Source organism: Sprattus sprattus, assembly GCF_963457725.1.
Source record: "Sprattus sprattus genome assembly, chromosome: 16".
Taxonomy (NCBI): Eukaryota; Metazoa; Chordata; class Actinopteri; order Clupeiformes; family Clupeidae; genus Sprattus; species Sprattus sprattus.
Window position 1 is genome coordinate 27,794,231 of NC_137914.1, and position 15,438 is coordinate 27,809,668.

The window sequence follows — 15,438 nt, forward strand, 5'->3', positions numbered from 1 at the left end:
GCGACCTCCGCTTCCAGTGCTTTTCCTGTTTTTATTCCGCCAGTGTCTGGTTTGTGCTTCCAATACTCTGTAGTCATAGAAATATTGAATGTACTGTTCAAGATGCTCAAGCTATAGCGTTTCAGCCATGGGATAAAATCGACTTTGGTATTGAATCGGAAGATTATCTTGAATGTGGTGTATAAAAAAGCCATTAGGCTACTGTGTTCGAGAGTAGGTTTGGTGAGGGGCATGTCCGCGTTAAGAAATACTGCCCATTGTGTCAATGTCGACTAAATTTCAGACGACGAGGGGGTAGAGATTTGAGAAAGAGGAGGGACTGCCATAGTGTCGAACGCGCCTAGACAAATACCGTCGGGGTTACTGCTTATTCCACTGTTCTCAGCACAGGGGCAAACTTATAAACGAACGCTTGCTTGCCGTGGCACTCGCCCAGATAGGTCACTTTCATTTGGACGCGCTCAAAACTTTTCGGTGACGAAGTTTCACTTCTCCGTACATTGTCAAAATAAGCTATTTATCATAGACTATGTAGTGGTAAGGTAGTAGATGCTTTGATACGTTTATAGCTGAGATGTGCGACTACACTTTGTAGTTTTATTTGAGCCTTTTAGAGAGCTAATGCTACGTTCTTGTTTGACATTTCTCGCGTTGAAAACAGACTGCAAAACGCCATACGTCGCTCTGCAATGGAAGTGCCTCCTTGCAATGCTGTGACTTTTTGTCCCAAAAACTTACAGTTGACTCTGTTACTGCTCTGGTTAACCTGTAGTAGTCACGGGACGTGGGCAACGGTGCCTAGAAAGTTTTCAACGAGCACACAGCTCAACAAAGAGATGTCCGGACCGTCACGAACACCCATTTACGAGAAAAGGTAATGAGGGTTACGTTTCCATTCTCTCTACTTTTTAGATTGAGTCACATTAAAGCGTTACTACAAATATTGAAGAAATAGGCCCGAAACTAAATCTACTCAATCTGTAGACACTTTTATTGTAACCAATCCAGCTACTCCTAAAAGCTACAGTCCGGTAGGCTATGGACTACAGAACCGGCATTTTAGCCCAACCAATCCAGGTACCAGGTGGTGTAGACAGGCAAGACATGTATCGTGTCAATTGTCCTCTAGGAAGAACAAATACAGAGAACAATGTGAATGTACAAATCATGTAAAGCAATGTAGGCTACTGTAGGCCTACTGTTATTCCTAGGCTTCTTGTTTACTCTTCAAACAGATTGCTGCGACAAATTCAGCTTGAACCGTTTAACATTGAAACGTCGTGCAAAGTTTGTTGCGTAGGTAATTGTAATTGACAATTAATCTATGATATTTCCATTTTTTTTTTAGAGTTAGGAGGCCTACTTTTTAAGATTTTTAAGATAAGAGAGTAACACATTTTAATTTTCGTGGATACAACATTCTAAAACTGTCAACATTATACTGTCACTACTGCAGTATGTCTCCCTTATCTGTCTGTCTGTCTTTCTGCCTCTCTTATCTGTCTGTCTCTCTTTCTGTCTGTCAATCTCAACATCTAACTTCCCCATCTATTTAATTTCTGCATATCTTTCTCCCTCAATCACTTCATTTATTTTTTCCATCATATTTTCTAACTTCCCTTTACCTTTAATGTATCTGCCTTTCCTTCATTCTCTCTCGTTTTCACTGTACTGTCACTCTCTTTAATAAATTGAATCAACATTTGAATATATCAAATGTATTACATTATAATAATAATAATAAATGACCACCTCATATTGTGGTTTATTTATTGTATGAATACATTGAGCTATTTGCTTACCTTTTGTAGTCCTGTTCAAAAGTACTCTACTGTTCAAAAGTTTCCATGAAAACATACGTGAAATGAGTTTGATAGGAAATATTGAAAAACCAATAGGAATAGCCGTCATTGATAAGGTTAGAAATAATTATTTTTTAATTGAAATAATAATTGTGTCCTTCAAAGCTGTCATCAAAGAATCCTCCATTTGCTTTTCTTTCAAAAACAAACTTGAATGGTAGTGTCCCCTTCCCCATCTCAGCTGCCCTCACACGGCTTGCTTTTCTCTATCTCCCCCTCTCTCTCATTACATTTCTTTCTATATGTTTCTAATCTACTTAATAATTTCATTGATTTGAGTCTTGTTCAACTACCATTCAGAAAAAAAACTATGAGAAGGGATACAACATTACACACAATTTACTGATGAAATCATGTTATACCACACCGAATTGGTGTAGGCGCGCCTTCTCTTGATGCTCTTTTCACTTGTTTTCTTTTTCGAAAAGTAAATAATGAATCATGCCACCAGGAAATCGAATTACTGACCAATCCCAGTCCTCCAGCCAAGAGGGGGGGTGCTTGAGGTCGCCGTGCACCATCCTGTGGGGGGGGAAACAAACTGGTCTCCTCAGTATCAGTCCATGGACTTACATTAACTTAATTCTCTTTTTCATAAAATGTTTATATTGATAATTGTCTATGCCAAAAAGTCTGTATGGTTGAGAAGACTACAAACAACTGCAAATACCACTAACTCAATATTTCAGTCTCCCAAAAAGGTTGCAGCGGTGTCTATTAGACTGTCTAAGTCAGCTGCTATTCCTTATTTTACCATGGACTGGATTGAAATCCATCCCGAAAGTGTCCAGTTTAGCTAGGTATCACACTTCATCACATCAGGCATTGAATGATCCATGTGGATGAGAAGCCCTATTGAGCTGCATGACATTCTAGGGACTGTTCCACCTCATCATGTGGTTCATTGCCCACTGGTTAAAGGAGCCACTCAGTAGCTGATATGGGAGTGATTTGATCCACTATTGGTATCGGGTGACGATATGGATGATTTCACTAATCAGATATTGGACTGACATAACCGATCAATGTACTGCTCCAGATGTTGTGATCTTCAGCCTGCAACTTAGCCACTTGATATCCATGCTGCCAACAGTGGACATTCTGTGAATTTGCAGTGCAGAAAAGTGCTGTTATTGCGACATGCTTTATTCAGTTCTTTTAATTCAACATGCCATTTTGCATTGAGGACATCTGTCACCGTTATACTTCCATAATAGCAAGATAAAGTCATGTTCGCTGCTATAACTGAGAATCTCCTAAATGGCCTTTACTCATCTTTCCAGCTTGTCACAAACAAGCACTGTTTCGAATGTCATGCTACTGTGCAGTTTACAGATATAGGGTTGGGAATTCTACAGTGTTCTCTAGGCAGACTAATAGACACCGCTTTGACCTCTTACAGCGATGAAAAAGATTGAGGTTGTGGTGTATCAAGTTGTTTGTGGTCGTATGAGTCATATAAAAACATTTTGGCATGGAGAATTATCAAAATAAGTGATTTAGAAAACAAGGGTTAAGTTTAATTTCCCCCACATGTACACACTTGCCGGGGGATAGAGGACTGTGACTTTGACAGTGAATAAAAGTCTTGGTGGTATGATTTCAGCATGCTATTCACAAAAGAAAATGAGCTGATAGAGCCTTAGGACAAAAACAAAGAAGTGTAGTTGGTATGGTATGGCATTACATTGTGTGTAATTAAACGGGAACACTGGAAGGAATAATCCCTTATCATTGTTTTGTAGATGTTAATTGAACATGATGCAAATGATGAAACAATTGAATTGTTCTCTTCACGTCACACAGTGGAAAGCAAAGTCTCTTGAGCAGGGGTCTCAAACTCATGCCCGTGGGCCAATTCTGGCCCCTAAGCGATTTCATCCGGCCCGCAGAATAAAACAAAAAAAAAACGTTCCATTGATTTAAATGGGCCACCCCAACTTTAAAGATCTATCTGCGTGATAAACTATTTTATCTTTGCGGAAGTCACGAAATGGCAAGACAATTATTTAAAATAGGTATTTTGGAGCAATGTCATCTTTCGTTAAAAAAAAAATCTGGCCCCCCAATGAGCAGACTGGACGCTCATCAGCCCCCGGATAATTTGAGTTTGAGACCCCTGCTCTTGAGCATTGCATTTTCACATGTACAGTAGCACAATACATTTTGGTAATTGTTTTTCCCCTCATCCCAAAGTGTTGTTTTCATCTAAAGGTGGCATGCAAGGCAATGCACGTACTGTATAATTGTTTTTAGACTGCTTCTTCTTCTTATTGTTATTCATTATTAGTATAATTCAACTCAAACCACTAAGCCTAAAAGCTTCGTTCAAACTTTGTCGCATAGAGCTTGTAAATTACACCTTGGCTATGTTATTTTTAATTTTTCTACTTTTCAGACGTTTAAAGACACATTTTCCATTGAAATAAATGGTGGAAGCTTTGTGACTTCAACATTCTATAAAAAAAGGGAAAGTGGAAACCTAGGGGTAGTGGTTTTGTCCCTATCGGTAAACAGATTGTTTACAGATGTAAAATCCCACAGACCAAATTTCCCAAAAAAGGTTATCAACTAAAAATGTTTTCAGTGTTTGAACAGTAGAGTTCTACTACTAACTACCTACTTACTGTAAAAAATAAATAAATCTAAAATCGACTCTATGAAGAATCCCATCGATTTCATTCAGCATTACGGACACCACCGAGAGCGCCTCAATGACTTTCCTTCCCTATTATTAACTGTCAACAGTAAACTCTTCCAAGATGCTCGACTCTTTCAAGGGGTTTAACCTTTTAAAACAAACATTTTATTCTTGCCAGCCTGTAAGTTTATGTGTATATCTTCGACGATATTCTTTTATCTAAATATTTAAACCAACCACCTTTTGAATTTATTCATTCATTCATTCATTTGCTGTATAATTATCCTCTTTTTCATTCATTCTTTCTCTCCTTCTGCCTGTCTATCTTTTTTCTTTCTTTCTTTAGAACTTTCCCAGTTTCACACACCAAGCCTTCCCTTTTGCATGACTGTGAACACGCACTTGTTCTCAGTTGTGTGTGACAAGGAATGTTCCTTTGAGGGTGCTTGCTTGGGGGGAACAATGCATTTTTAAAGTCATTGGCCAATAATACAATACAGTTTCTTAAATTGAAATCCAATTTTCTTCCCTACTTCCCATTGTCATGTCTGATGCTGTGTTTAGAAAACAGCACCCAAGCACGGGGTGAGGAGACGTTGTATTCAGGAGTAGTTGTTGTAGCCTAGAAGGTTACGGTTTAGGTATTTAACACATTAATCCAAATATAAAAAATGTTAAATAAAAAATAAAATATCTATACATACTTAAAAATTACGATGATTATGGTGGTGGCAGAGAAGAAGAAAAAGAAGAATATATTTTGAAGAAGGGGGGAAATCACAGAAATATTGTAAAAGTCAAGCTGGGTTTTTAAGTAACATTATGCAACAATGTTTCATTAAAATAACAGCTTCAAAATCATTTTGGTGGTACACTGACTTGTAATACGAAGAATAACGTCTGTGCCACTGCCACAGCATTCCTGGTGCGCCTGCTATTGAAACTGTAATCTAACTTGGAGGTACAGTGTACAAGACCTCTCACGAGAAATGCAACCTTGAAAACCTAATCAGCTAGCTTGTAATAAATTACACATTCAAATGATAAGCAAACACTATATGGGCAGAAAACACGTGCAGTATTTGTCATTATTTTTGTTGTTATTCGTTGGTTATGTTGGCATTAATCTTCGATGTAACAAAAATTACAGAGCCCAGATTTACTAGTCCAACTAACGTTACACCAAGAGTTACCTCTCTTATAATGGAAAGTACTACTTGCTTTTTTTAAACTAGGCCTATGATGTGAATTTCTTAACTTAGTGAAAATAATTAGTTTGTACAGTCAAAGTGTTGTGTTTATGAACTGGCTTATGGTTTGAAGTTGATGGTTGAAATAGTAACCCATTTGGCTGGATTTGGTTGAGCCAGCATTGGGCTGGCTCATTCATAAAGCCATCCAAAGCTATTCCAATCATTTTTACACTCTCTTGAAGTAGCTAGAAAGACATTTTTGCTAATTTCTTTGTCAGCAAGAACAGTTGTTTGGCTACTAGGTTGCCTTGACTACATTTAATGTGGCGCTCCTTCGGTATCTTCAGAAGCTGGGGCTGATGGTAGCTAAAAGATGCAGTTGAGAACCTGAAACATATTGATGCTCTCTCTCTCTTTTGTGTGTGTGTGAAAAAATATCCCGGACGAGGGATATAGAACTTTTAGTGTTAAACTAGCTAAACCGAACTTAATAATTTCTAAAATTATTATTACTAGTTATCATTCACCATAGGCGATGGCTTGTTGCTTGGCGCCTGGCGACGAAAGGCCATGTATTTCTGTATGTTTTTCTTGATGAAGTCAGCAGAAGAATTTGCCTGTGCTAGATTGACAACAACTTGGGCAACTCGTTGTCCACAAGCCCGACATACCTTGAAAAATATTTGCTTCTTTTTTTCTCGTTGTTGTCGTCGTCGTCGTCATACTCCACCCCAAGCCAATCTAGCTTTCATTTTTCGACGTGGGCTGGGCGTGTGAATTTTATCAGAACCTGAGACTGCGACAGTCTGTGTTCGCTGATCCTCATTTCTCCTCACTCTCGCATTCTGGTTAAGAAGCGCTCCAAATATTTGTTGTTAGAACGTTCGGTTCTTCACGCAACAATCAGTTAAGGCGAAAATCAAAGCATTCTGAAACTGATTGTTCAAATCCTTGATTGTGATTGGCTAAAAGCCGTTGTAAAATCCAGCCTAACCTTACAGTTTGTCCTCATAACATTCCATAACATTCCATATTACTGCGCAGCGAATGGCAAGGCAAGGCAATTTTATTCATGTAGCGCATTTCAGTTTGTCTGGGAAGTCCCGCCCCTCTTCTTCCGGCCAATGTGATTTTGCCTCTGAAGTGGGTCTGGCAAACTTTCTATAGAAGTTCATTTCAGCATTCTCAGGATCCTTGGGGCCAATCACAAACTGTCTTTTGGCTACCTGGCGCGCCATTGGCGGATTTAAAATAACCACGTCTACGTAACAAAAGCGAAAGCAAAGAGAGAAGCACAGCAAAACTATATACTGCTCTCGCGGCTGTCTTGGATGATTTCAAAGGCAAGTTTTCTTTAAAAAATAGAACAGAAACCTGCTCTGGAACAATTCATACAGAAAAAATATGTGTTTGCTTTATTACCGATCGTTGTATCGTTGTATAGTATCGTTGGTCTGATTGGTTAAAGGCGTGTCCAATTACGTGACTGAAGTGGACCTCCATTTAGTATTTTGCCAGACTAACTGAGCAAATGAAATGCAGTGAAGGGGCGGGGAATTCCCAGACAACATTTCAGTCACATGTGGAGCAACATCATCTGGGACACTGAAGCGTCAAAATCAGGATACCCCTGTCGCTGCACCAGCAAAGAGGAGCCCGTTTGAAAACTATTTCAACAATTGCACTATTAATGGCGATATACAAATTAATGTGAATATATAAGCACCCCTTTTTAGTCATTAGCGCAAGTGTTCCATCTGGCTGTTGCGTTGCTTCAAGGGTTGCGTGGAAACGATTTATTTAGGAACTATATTTCGTAGTGGCGGAAGAATGACGGTTTATCATTAAACTATTGTTTCTTAAATTGAATTGTTTTTATTTAATGAAACCATATCAAATATTTGTAGTAACAGTTTAAGCAATAAGCCCCAAGAGGCCGTGGTTTGCGCTGATTTTAGAACAGGTAAGGGGGTTTTAGGCGAGACAGGTAACTCCCCTTACCTGTTCTAAAATCAGCGCAAACCACTATGGAGGACTGAAAGTGCCAAAATTCAATAAATAAATACACCATCAATAATTATTTAAATGTGTCATTAATTAATTTAAATTGGAATTAAATAAATAAATGTTTCAATAAATGTGTCATTAATTAATTCAAATTGGAATTAAATACATAAATGTTTCAATAAATGTGTCATTAATTTATTAAATACCTATTCATTTTATGTAAAAAAAACACATTTAATTATTTCACTATTTAATTAATTATGTCATGGTCCTGTGTTGCAGCGCATCAATAATTTATTTTATCTGTCAAACTCACCCATCAAAGTCAGTGGGCGGGGCTAACGCTGATTTAGTCTGATCCATTGCTTTAGTCTGAAGTGCCTGGAGAGAGACATTTTTCCACCGGTTCCAGCACCAAAACTTAACGTTATGGAATCTTGTGACATGTTACTTTGGTTAAAATTGTGAGTTATTCACGAGTGGTCTTCTTCCAGCGAGAACGCAAATTCATTTCGATAAAACTTAAATTTTGTTTAACTTTTTAATACTATGTACTTTTTAATACTAGTACCATACGACCTAAAGTTAAAGTTCTGTTTACTTGATCACTTTAGACTAGAGTTTTTGAGATGCTCCATGGACCAGCTCAGCAGTAGTTAATTCCTCTGAAATAAACCTTTCAGCATATTCACACCTATTTGCCTTGAGAAGTTTCTTGAGAACTCTTAGAATTTTCCACGACATATAAAAGTTCTGTTTACTTGGCCATGGCTTTCTATATTTTCTCACGTAGATCAGACGAGTGGCAATGCAGTTCATGACGGGAGTTGACTAGCTACTTAACAACTGTAGCAGTAACCTACAGCAGCTAGTGCTAGTTACTACACGAACGTGCTTAGTCAAGAGCTTCTTTTTTTTCAAGTGGCAAGTCTTCTACAGTACACACAATACAAAACCAGCACTACATCAGGTCTCAGTTAATGATGCAACTACGGGTTTTCTACGAGCAGGCAATGCAGCTCATGATGGGAGTTGACTAGCATACTGTAGTAGTACCTCACGACAGCTAGCAGCTAGCTGCTACAAGAACTTGCTTAGTCAACTGTTAATATCAAGTGTAATATCACACAAAAACAACAAGCCAGATTGAAAGAGATAATGTATACAAAGCAGACAAACTAACACATTTTGATGGATGAAAGCCCTCTTTATTATTTGTAATGTGTTTGTTATTAGGTCTGTTGTCCTTTTGAACCATGCTATCCAACTCTCCTCGTATTTCCCCATACATTTTAGCTTTCCTTACTGACTTTTCAATTTTGTTTTGCATTTCTGTTGATGGCTAAATTGCTTTCGAGGTATTTAATCCATGGTCCACTACTGGATCGATTTTCCGTTTTCTTCATCTCGCACGCTCTGGATTTTTAGCGTTTAAGAAAAAGTTTTGTTTGACACAGTGTTTAGGAATGAGGCCTGCGTCAATCCAAATATCTTGAATCGGTAAGCCTTGACTTGATGTGCAGGGTAACCAATCAGGTTTTAGGAATCCGCCCACTGACTTTGATGGGTGAGTTTGACAGATAAAATAAATTATTGATGCGCTGCAACACAGGACCATGACATAATTAATTTAATAGTGAAATAATTAAATGTGTTTTTTGACATAAAATGAATTTGTATTTAATTAATTAATGACACATTTAATGAAACATTTATGTATTTATTTCCAATTTGAATTAATTAATGACACATTTAATAAAACATTTATGTATTTAATTCCCATTTTAATTAATTAATGACACATTTAAATAATTATTGATGGTGTATTTATTTATTGAATTTTGTCACTTTCAGTCCTCCATAAACCACGGCCTCTTGGGGCTTATTGCTTAATTTTATTGCAACTGGACCGGGCCATATAAGCTACAATGTTTTTGACAAATTCATTAAATTATTATTACAGAAAATTATGGGGGCATGTTTTGCCCCTCTCCTAGTAATTTTGGGGGCAAAATAATACTTCTTAGGGGCAGTTTTGTGTATTGTGTATTTCCGAATCTGTCTTCAAACGTGGTGTAATAGGTCACAGACAAATACTAATGAACAGTGATTTGAACTTGTGTAGTGAAGCTATAAACAAAACTCTAAAAATCATTGCAAATTTCAATAGCAATTATTGAGATTTGCAAATTCAGTTAATTTGCTTGCAAAAATCATAACAAACCCTAACAAGATGCAGGTGGTTTAAGGCAAAACAACTTCTTATCATATCTAATGTGTGCATTTTTTTCACAGAAATTGGTGCCCCAACACTGTAACAAAGACGGTGACATGCAACGTTCACAATGGAACGATTCTTCAGCGTGTGTACCAGACCTGTCGCTGGCCCCAAGGTTGTACAGGGGGAAGGTGAGTTTTTTCACGTGCATGCATAGGCACACACATACACACACACGCAGGGAAAAGTGGGATTTCAAATAATAATATTAGCACTGTTCACTATTATTTCTCAGCTGAAATGGTGCAGTAACCATGGGTAATAGTAAGACCAGCAACAATATTTGTTATAAGATTGGATTTTAAATGTTGTATTACAATATGGTATAATAGTATGACTGGATACAACTTGTCCAAGGGTTTCTAATGATATTTAGTTCAGCACACCGTAATGCCTTTACTGAATGACTACTTAACATGAATGTTACTGGGCCTGCTGTATACTCTCCTTAATAGGGAGTCATAGCTCTTACCAGACACATGACTTCCTGACCCTTGGTAAAATGACCAGGTTCAAAACAGGGGTCAGGCAGGGAACACTGACTGGTGCCAGAAAGCTGTTTGTTCCAATATCTCTCTGTCTCTGTCCCTGCTGCTTTGGCATCGCTTCAGTCATTTGGTCACATTTCTGGCTACACATTAAAGTTGATTAAGAATGATATATCCTATTAATATAGCTACACAGACATTCCCTGCCCTTTTCAAGTTGTTAATAGCTTTACATATCTTGAAGTCCAGGTCACACGCAAATTTAAAGACTTTTACAAGGCAAATTTTGCTCCCTTGCTATCCTGAACTCAGGAAGATGTTGAGCATGGGTCTCTCCTCAACTTGTCTTTGGCCGGTCTTGTCGACTCTATGAAGATGACTATTCTTAATAAAACGCGTCCTAGTCTGCGTTAACCTCAACTACAGAGACCCATGCCACTTGGGGATTTGGCTCTTCCTAATATGAAGTTTCACTACTGGCCCACAAAATATCAGAATTTCTAAATTCTGGCTCCATTACGAAGCTTTGGACCCCAAACCCACCTGACCAAACACAGACGCATTTTCCACTTGAAGGCGCTAGTGCATTCTCTTACCTTGCCTTCCACTGCCGATTACAGTAAAAGTGTGCTTATTTATGGCCCAAGGCTTTCTTTAGGTTTTCTGCAGGCTTCAGAAGGAACTCTTTGTAACCTTGTCATAGAGAGTGGGAGGTTTTTGCGTGCTTTAAAAGTGTGAGTTTTAACACTACAATGGTTAACAAAAACGTTTCTGGGTGAAACTTATCTGAACCCAGTTTCTTTGGTGTGATCACCAATAAATCTATGATGTCACTGACAGCAGTGCTCTTGGTCTCCCCCTCAGGGACTGCTCATGTTATTGTCTCCACTCCCAAAGTCATCTGTATGGAATCATTACATTGGAAGTTGTGTGTATCAAAGTACATTGCTTACTTACAACAACTTACATTGTGTCAAGGAACATAAATTATGACTGGGCAAACAAGACCCAGTCCCAAACAAATCCCAAAAGTAATCATTAACATACAGTGCTGCTTGAAAGTATGTGAACCCCTTGAGCAGTTTAGAGTTTTCTGTTGTTCTACCATGATTTTTCTATTTTATCATCACCAGTTTTCCATATATGAAATGTCAGGTTTATGTTTTTCAGTTGCATGGACTTGTTTAGAGGGAATTGTGTACCCAAAAAACTACATGAAACATGGTATTACAGTGCCCTCCACAATTATTGGCACCCCTAGTGAATATGAGCAAACAGGCTATGACAAAATTGGTCTTTGCTGTTTATCCTCTTGGTCTTTCACTCAAAATATTCACAAAAATCGTCCCTTTTGAAGTAAATTTATTGAGAGAAAAAAAAACTGAATAAATATTTTTCTCTAAAACATGTGTGCCACACTTATTGGCAACCTTAGAAAAATCTTCTAACTGAAGTATATTTTCAGTCATGTTTTACATTTTTAAGTTCACCTGTTTGATTAGGAACTCTTAAGGGGTCAACCATGACTTCCTGTTCCACTGGCGTACAAATATGAGGTGACACAGGCCACATTCCATTAGCCATTCATCACTTTGGGAAAGACCTAATAACACAATGATGATGTGCAATGAAAAGTTGTTGAGCTGCACAAATCAAGAAATGGACACAAGAAAATCTCGTAACAGTTGAAAATACCCATTTCCACTATCATGGAAATAATTAAGAAGTTTAAAGCGACAGGAGATGTTAAGAATCAGCCTGGACATGTGTGTAAATTGACCTCACGCAGGAGGATGGTTCAACTGGCAAAATAATCTTAAAAGATCACAGCTGGAGAATTGCAGACATACAGTCGTATGCAAAAGTTTAGGCACCCCTCTAAGGCTGCATGATAATTTACTCTGTCTTCACCAAAAAAGATCACAGTGGTCAAATATTTATTTTGTAGTTATCACTGAGTGCTGGGGTGTTTTCCAGACAAAGATATTTAGTGTAGCAGTATTTATTGGTGTGAAATTAAATCAAATGTGAAAAATAGGCTGTGCAAAAGTTTGGGCACCCTCATCATTTTGTTGATTTGAATACCTGTACCTACTCAATGCTGATAAAATGCAACACAGAATTAGTCTGGTTAGCTCGTCAAGCCTTCAATTCCATAGAAAGGTGCATCCAACCATTAGAAAAGGTATTTAAGGTAGCCAATTGCAAGTTGTGCTTCTCTTTGATTCTCCTCTGAACAGTGGCAACATGGGGGCATCAAAACAGCTATCAAATTATCTGGAAACAAAGATTGTTCAGCAGTTTTGTTTAGGGGAAGGCTACAAAAAGTTATCCTGGAGGTTTCAGCTATCAGTTTTCTACTGCAATGAATTTAATTATGAAGTGGAAGGCAACAGGCACAGTTCTTGCTAAGGCTAGAAGTGGCAGGCCAAGAAAAATAACAAAAAGGCAAAGGCGAATAATGGTCAGAATGGTCAAGAATAACCCTCAGACCACCTCCAAAGATCTGCAAGGTCATTTTGCTTCAGATGGTGTCACTGTGCATTGCTCAACCATTCAGCGCACATTGCACCGAAAACAGCTGTATGGGAGAGTGATGCAGAAGAAGCCTTTTCCGCACACACGCCACAAACAAGCTCGCTTGAGGTTTGCCAAACTACATTTGAACAAGCCAGGCTCATTTTGGAACAAAGTGCTGTGGAATGATGAGACAAAGATAGAGATATTTGGTCACAACAAGAGGCGTTACGCATGGAGGCAAATTAATGCAGCATTCCTAGAAAAACACATGCTGCCGACAGTAAAATTAGGTGGGGAGTCCATCATGCTGTGGGACTGTGTGGCTAGTACAGGAACTGGAAATCTATTTAAAGTTGATGGTCGCATGGATTCAACTCAGTACCAGCAAATTCTTGACAACAATGTTCAAGAATCTGTAACAAAGCTGAAGTTACGGCGGAGTTGGGTGTTCCAGCAGGACAATAACACGAAACATTGCTCCAAATCCACTAAGCCATTTATGCAGAGGGACATCTACAATGTTCTAGAATGGCCATCCCAGTCCCCAGACTTGAATATAATTGAAAATACGTGGGATGTCTTGAAGCAGGCTGTCCACGCTAGGCACCCATCAAACCTTACAGACCTGGAGCTGTATTGTAAGGAAGAATGGTCCAAAATACCTTCATCCAGAATCCAGACACTCATCAGAGGCTATAAGAAGCGTCTAGAGGCTGTTATTTTGGCAAAAGGAGGCTCTAGTAAATATTATTGTGATTTTTCTGTTGGGGTGCCCAAATTTATGCACCTGTCTAATTCTGTTATTATAAATTTGGCATATTCTCTGTTTATCTAATTAACCTTATTTCACTTCTAAAATATCACTGTGTCCATGTAGTATTATATATGTGACAAAGAAGTTCCTGATCCAAACGCCCAACAATTTATAAATGAAAGTAATAAAGATTATCAGGGGTGCCTAAACTTTTGCATACGACTGTAAGTTGAGTCTAGGGGCCAGAAAGTCTCCAAAACTACCATCAGATGCCACCTACATCACCACAAGTTGTTTTGGACGGTTGCCAGAAAAAAGCCTCTGTTTTCGATCAACAACAAACTAAAGCGCCTACAGTTTGCCAAATGTAACAAACATCAAAGTAGGGTTTAGCGTAGACAGAAGGATAGCCATACAGAAAAGAACCTCATACCCACAAGTATGGTGGCGGATCTTTAATGTTGTGGGGCTGTTTTTCTTCCAAAGGCCCTTACCTGGACATCTTGTTAGGATACATGGTATCATGGACTCCATCAAATACCATCAGATTTTAAATGAAAACCTAACAGCCCCCTCCAGTAAGCTTAAAATGGGCCGTGGTTAGACCTTCCAGCAGGACAATGATCCGAACAGTTTTTTTTTTTTTTTTTTCAATTATTTTACCTCAATGAAAAGGAAAGATTTGTATGGATATTTTGAGTGGGAGACCGAGAGGATAAACAGCAAACATTTCTTCACTAGGTGGCACAAATCAGATGTTATGAGCCATGTGCCTCCAATTTGCTATAAAATTCTGTAATTTTTAGTGAAACAGTTGTCAAGCTATCGCCGAAAAAGTGCTTTGAGCCTACCTCACTTCAGGGGGCGCTAGCACGAAGGGACATGTCCACGTAGGGACACAAACTTTATATTCTGTATCAGCCATGTGGTGCTACAGTCATGCCCAGTTTAATATGGATTGGTGAAGTATATGATATTATTAATCAAAAATCAGTGGGGAGAGAAAAGAACGGAAGATAAACTTGAAGAAAGACTATATAAAGTCAAAGTGATAGATAACACAGACAATCTTGTTTATACATATCTGAGATAGATGTAGAAATATAACTGTTTAGATGCGAAAATTATTTGTTTTGAATATGAAAGCTAATATAAAACTTGAGCAATTAATATGATATGAAATGACAGCAGATCTAGTTAGCCCTGGCTGTCCTGAAAAGCACAACATATAGCATGTATGGCTACATCTTATAATGACCTAAATAGAAGTTTCCAAGTAGTCAAATTATGACCTTTAATGAGCTTTTGGATTCATTTGGATTTATTCACCTTTTTTGTGTGTTGGTGGATGGTGTGTTTTGTGGAATATTAGAGGTTCATTTGAAAAACTCCAAGGACGAACACTGTTTCCATCCCTTGTATACACATGTTAATACTACGTAGACCACTTTGTTTGTTTGACAAGTGTTGGACATGGTTTTGTTTTTGTTCCTATGCCCTTCAGCTATCGCACTGTGGTGCGCCCGTCCTATAAGGTGGTGTACCGCACTGTTACAGCCCTGGAATGGAGATGTTGTTCAGGCTTCACTGGAGCTCAATGTGAAGGAGGTAAGCTGGCGATGAATACTGTGATAAACAATGTCTGTTTGTATGTAAATGTAGATCAAGATGAAGAAGAATTATGCAGTAATGGTG

General features: G+C 38.3%; 1 protein-coding gene across 1 annotated transcript in view; it reads left to right on the forward strand.

The window, feature by feature from the left end:
* Window positions 1-689: 689 nt before the first annotated feature.
* emid1 (EMI domain containing 1) overlaps window positions 690-15,438 on the forward strand; it is a gene marked incomplete at both ends in the record, with an annotated part of 50,802 nt that continues 36,053 nt past the window's right edge. Inside the window, 3 exons of the mRNA XM_080853591.1 lie at window positions 690-874; window positions 9,999-10,112; window positions 15,248-15,351. Of these exons, the coding sequence (XP_080709717.1) occupies window positions 690-874; window positions 9,999-10,112; window positions 15,248-15,351 (403 nt within the window). The remainder of the gene's footprint in view (window positions 875-9,998; window positions 10,113-15,247; window positions 15,352-15,438) is intronic.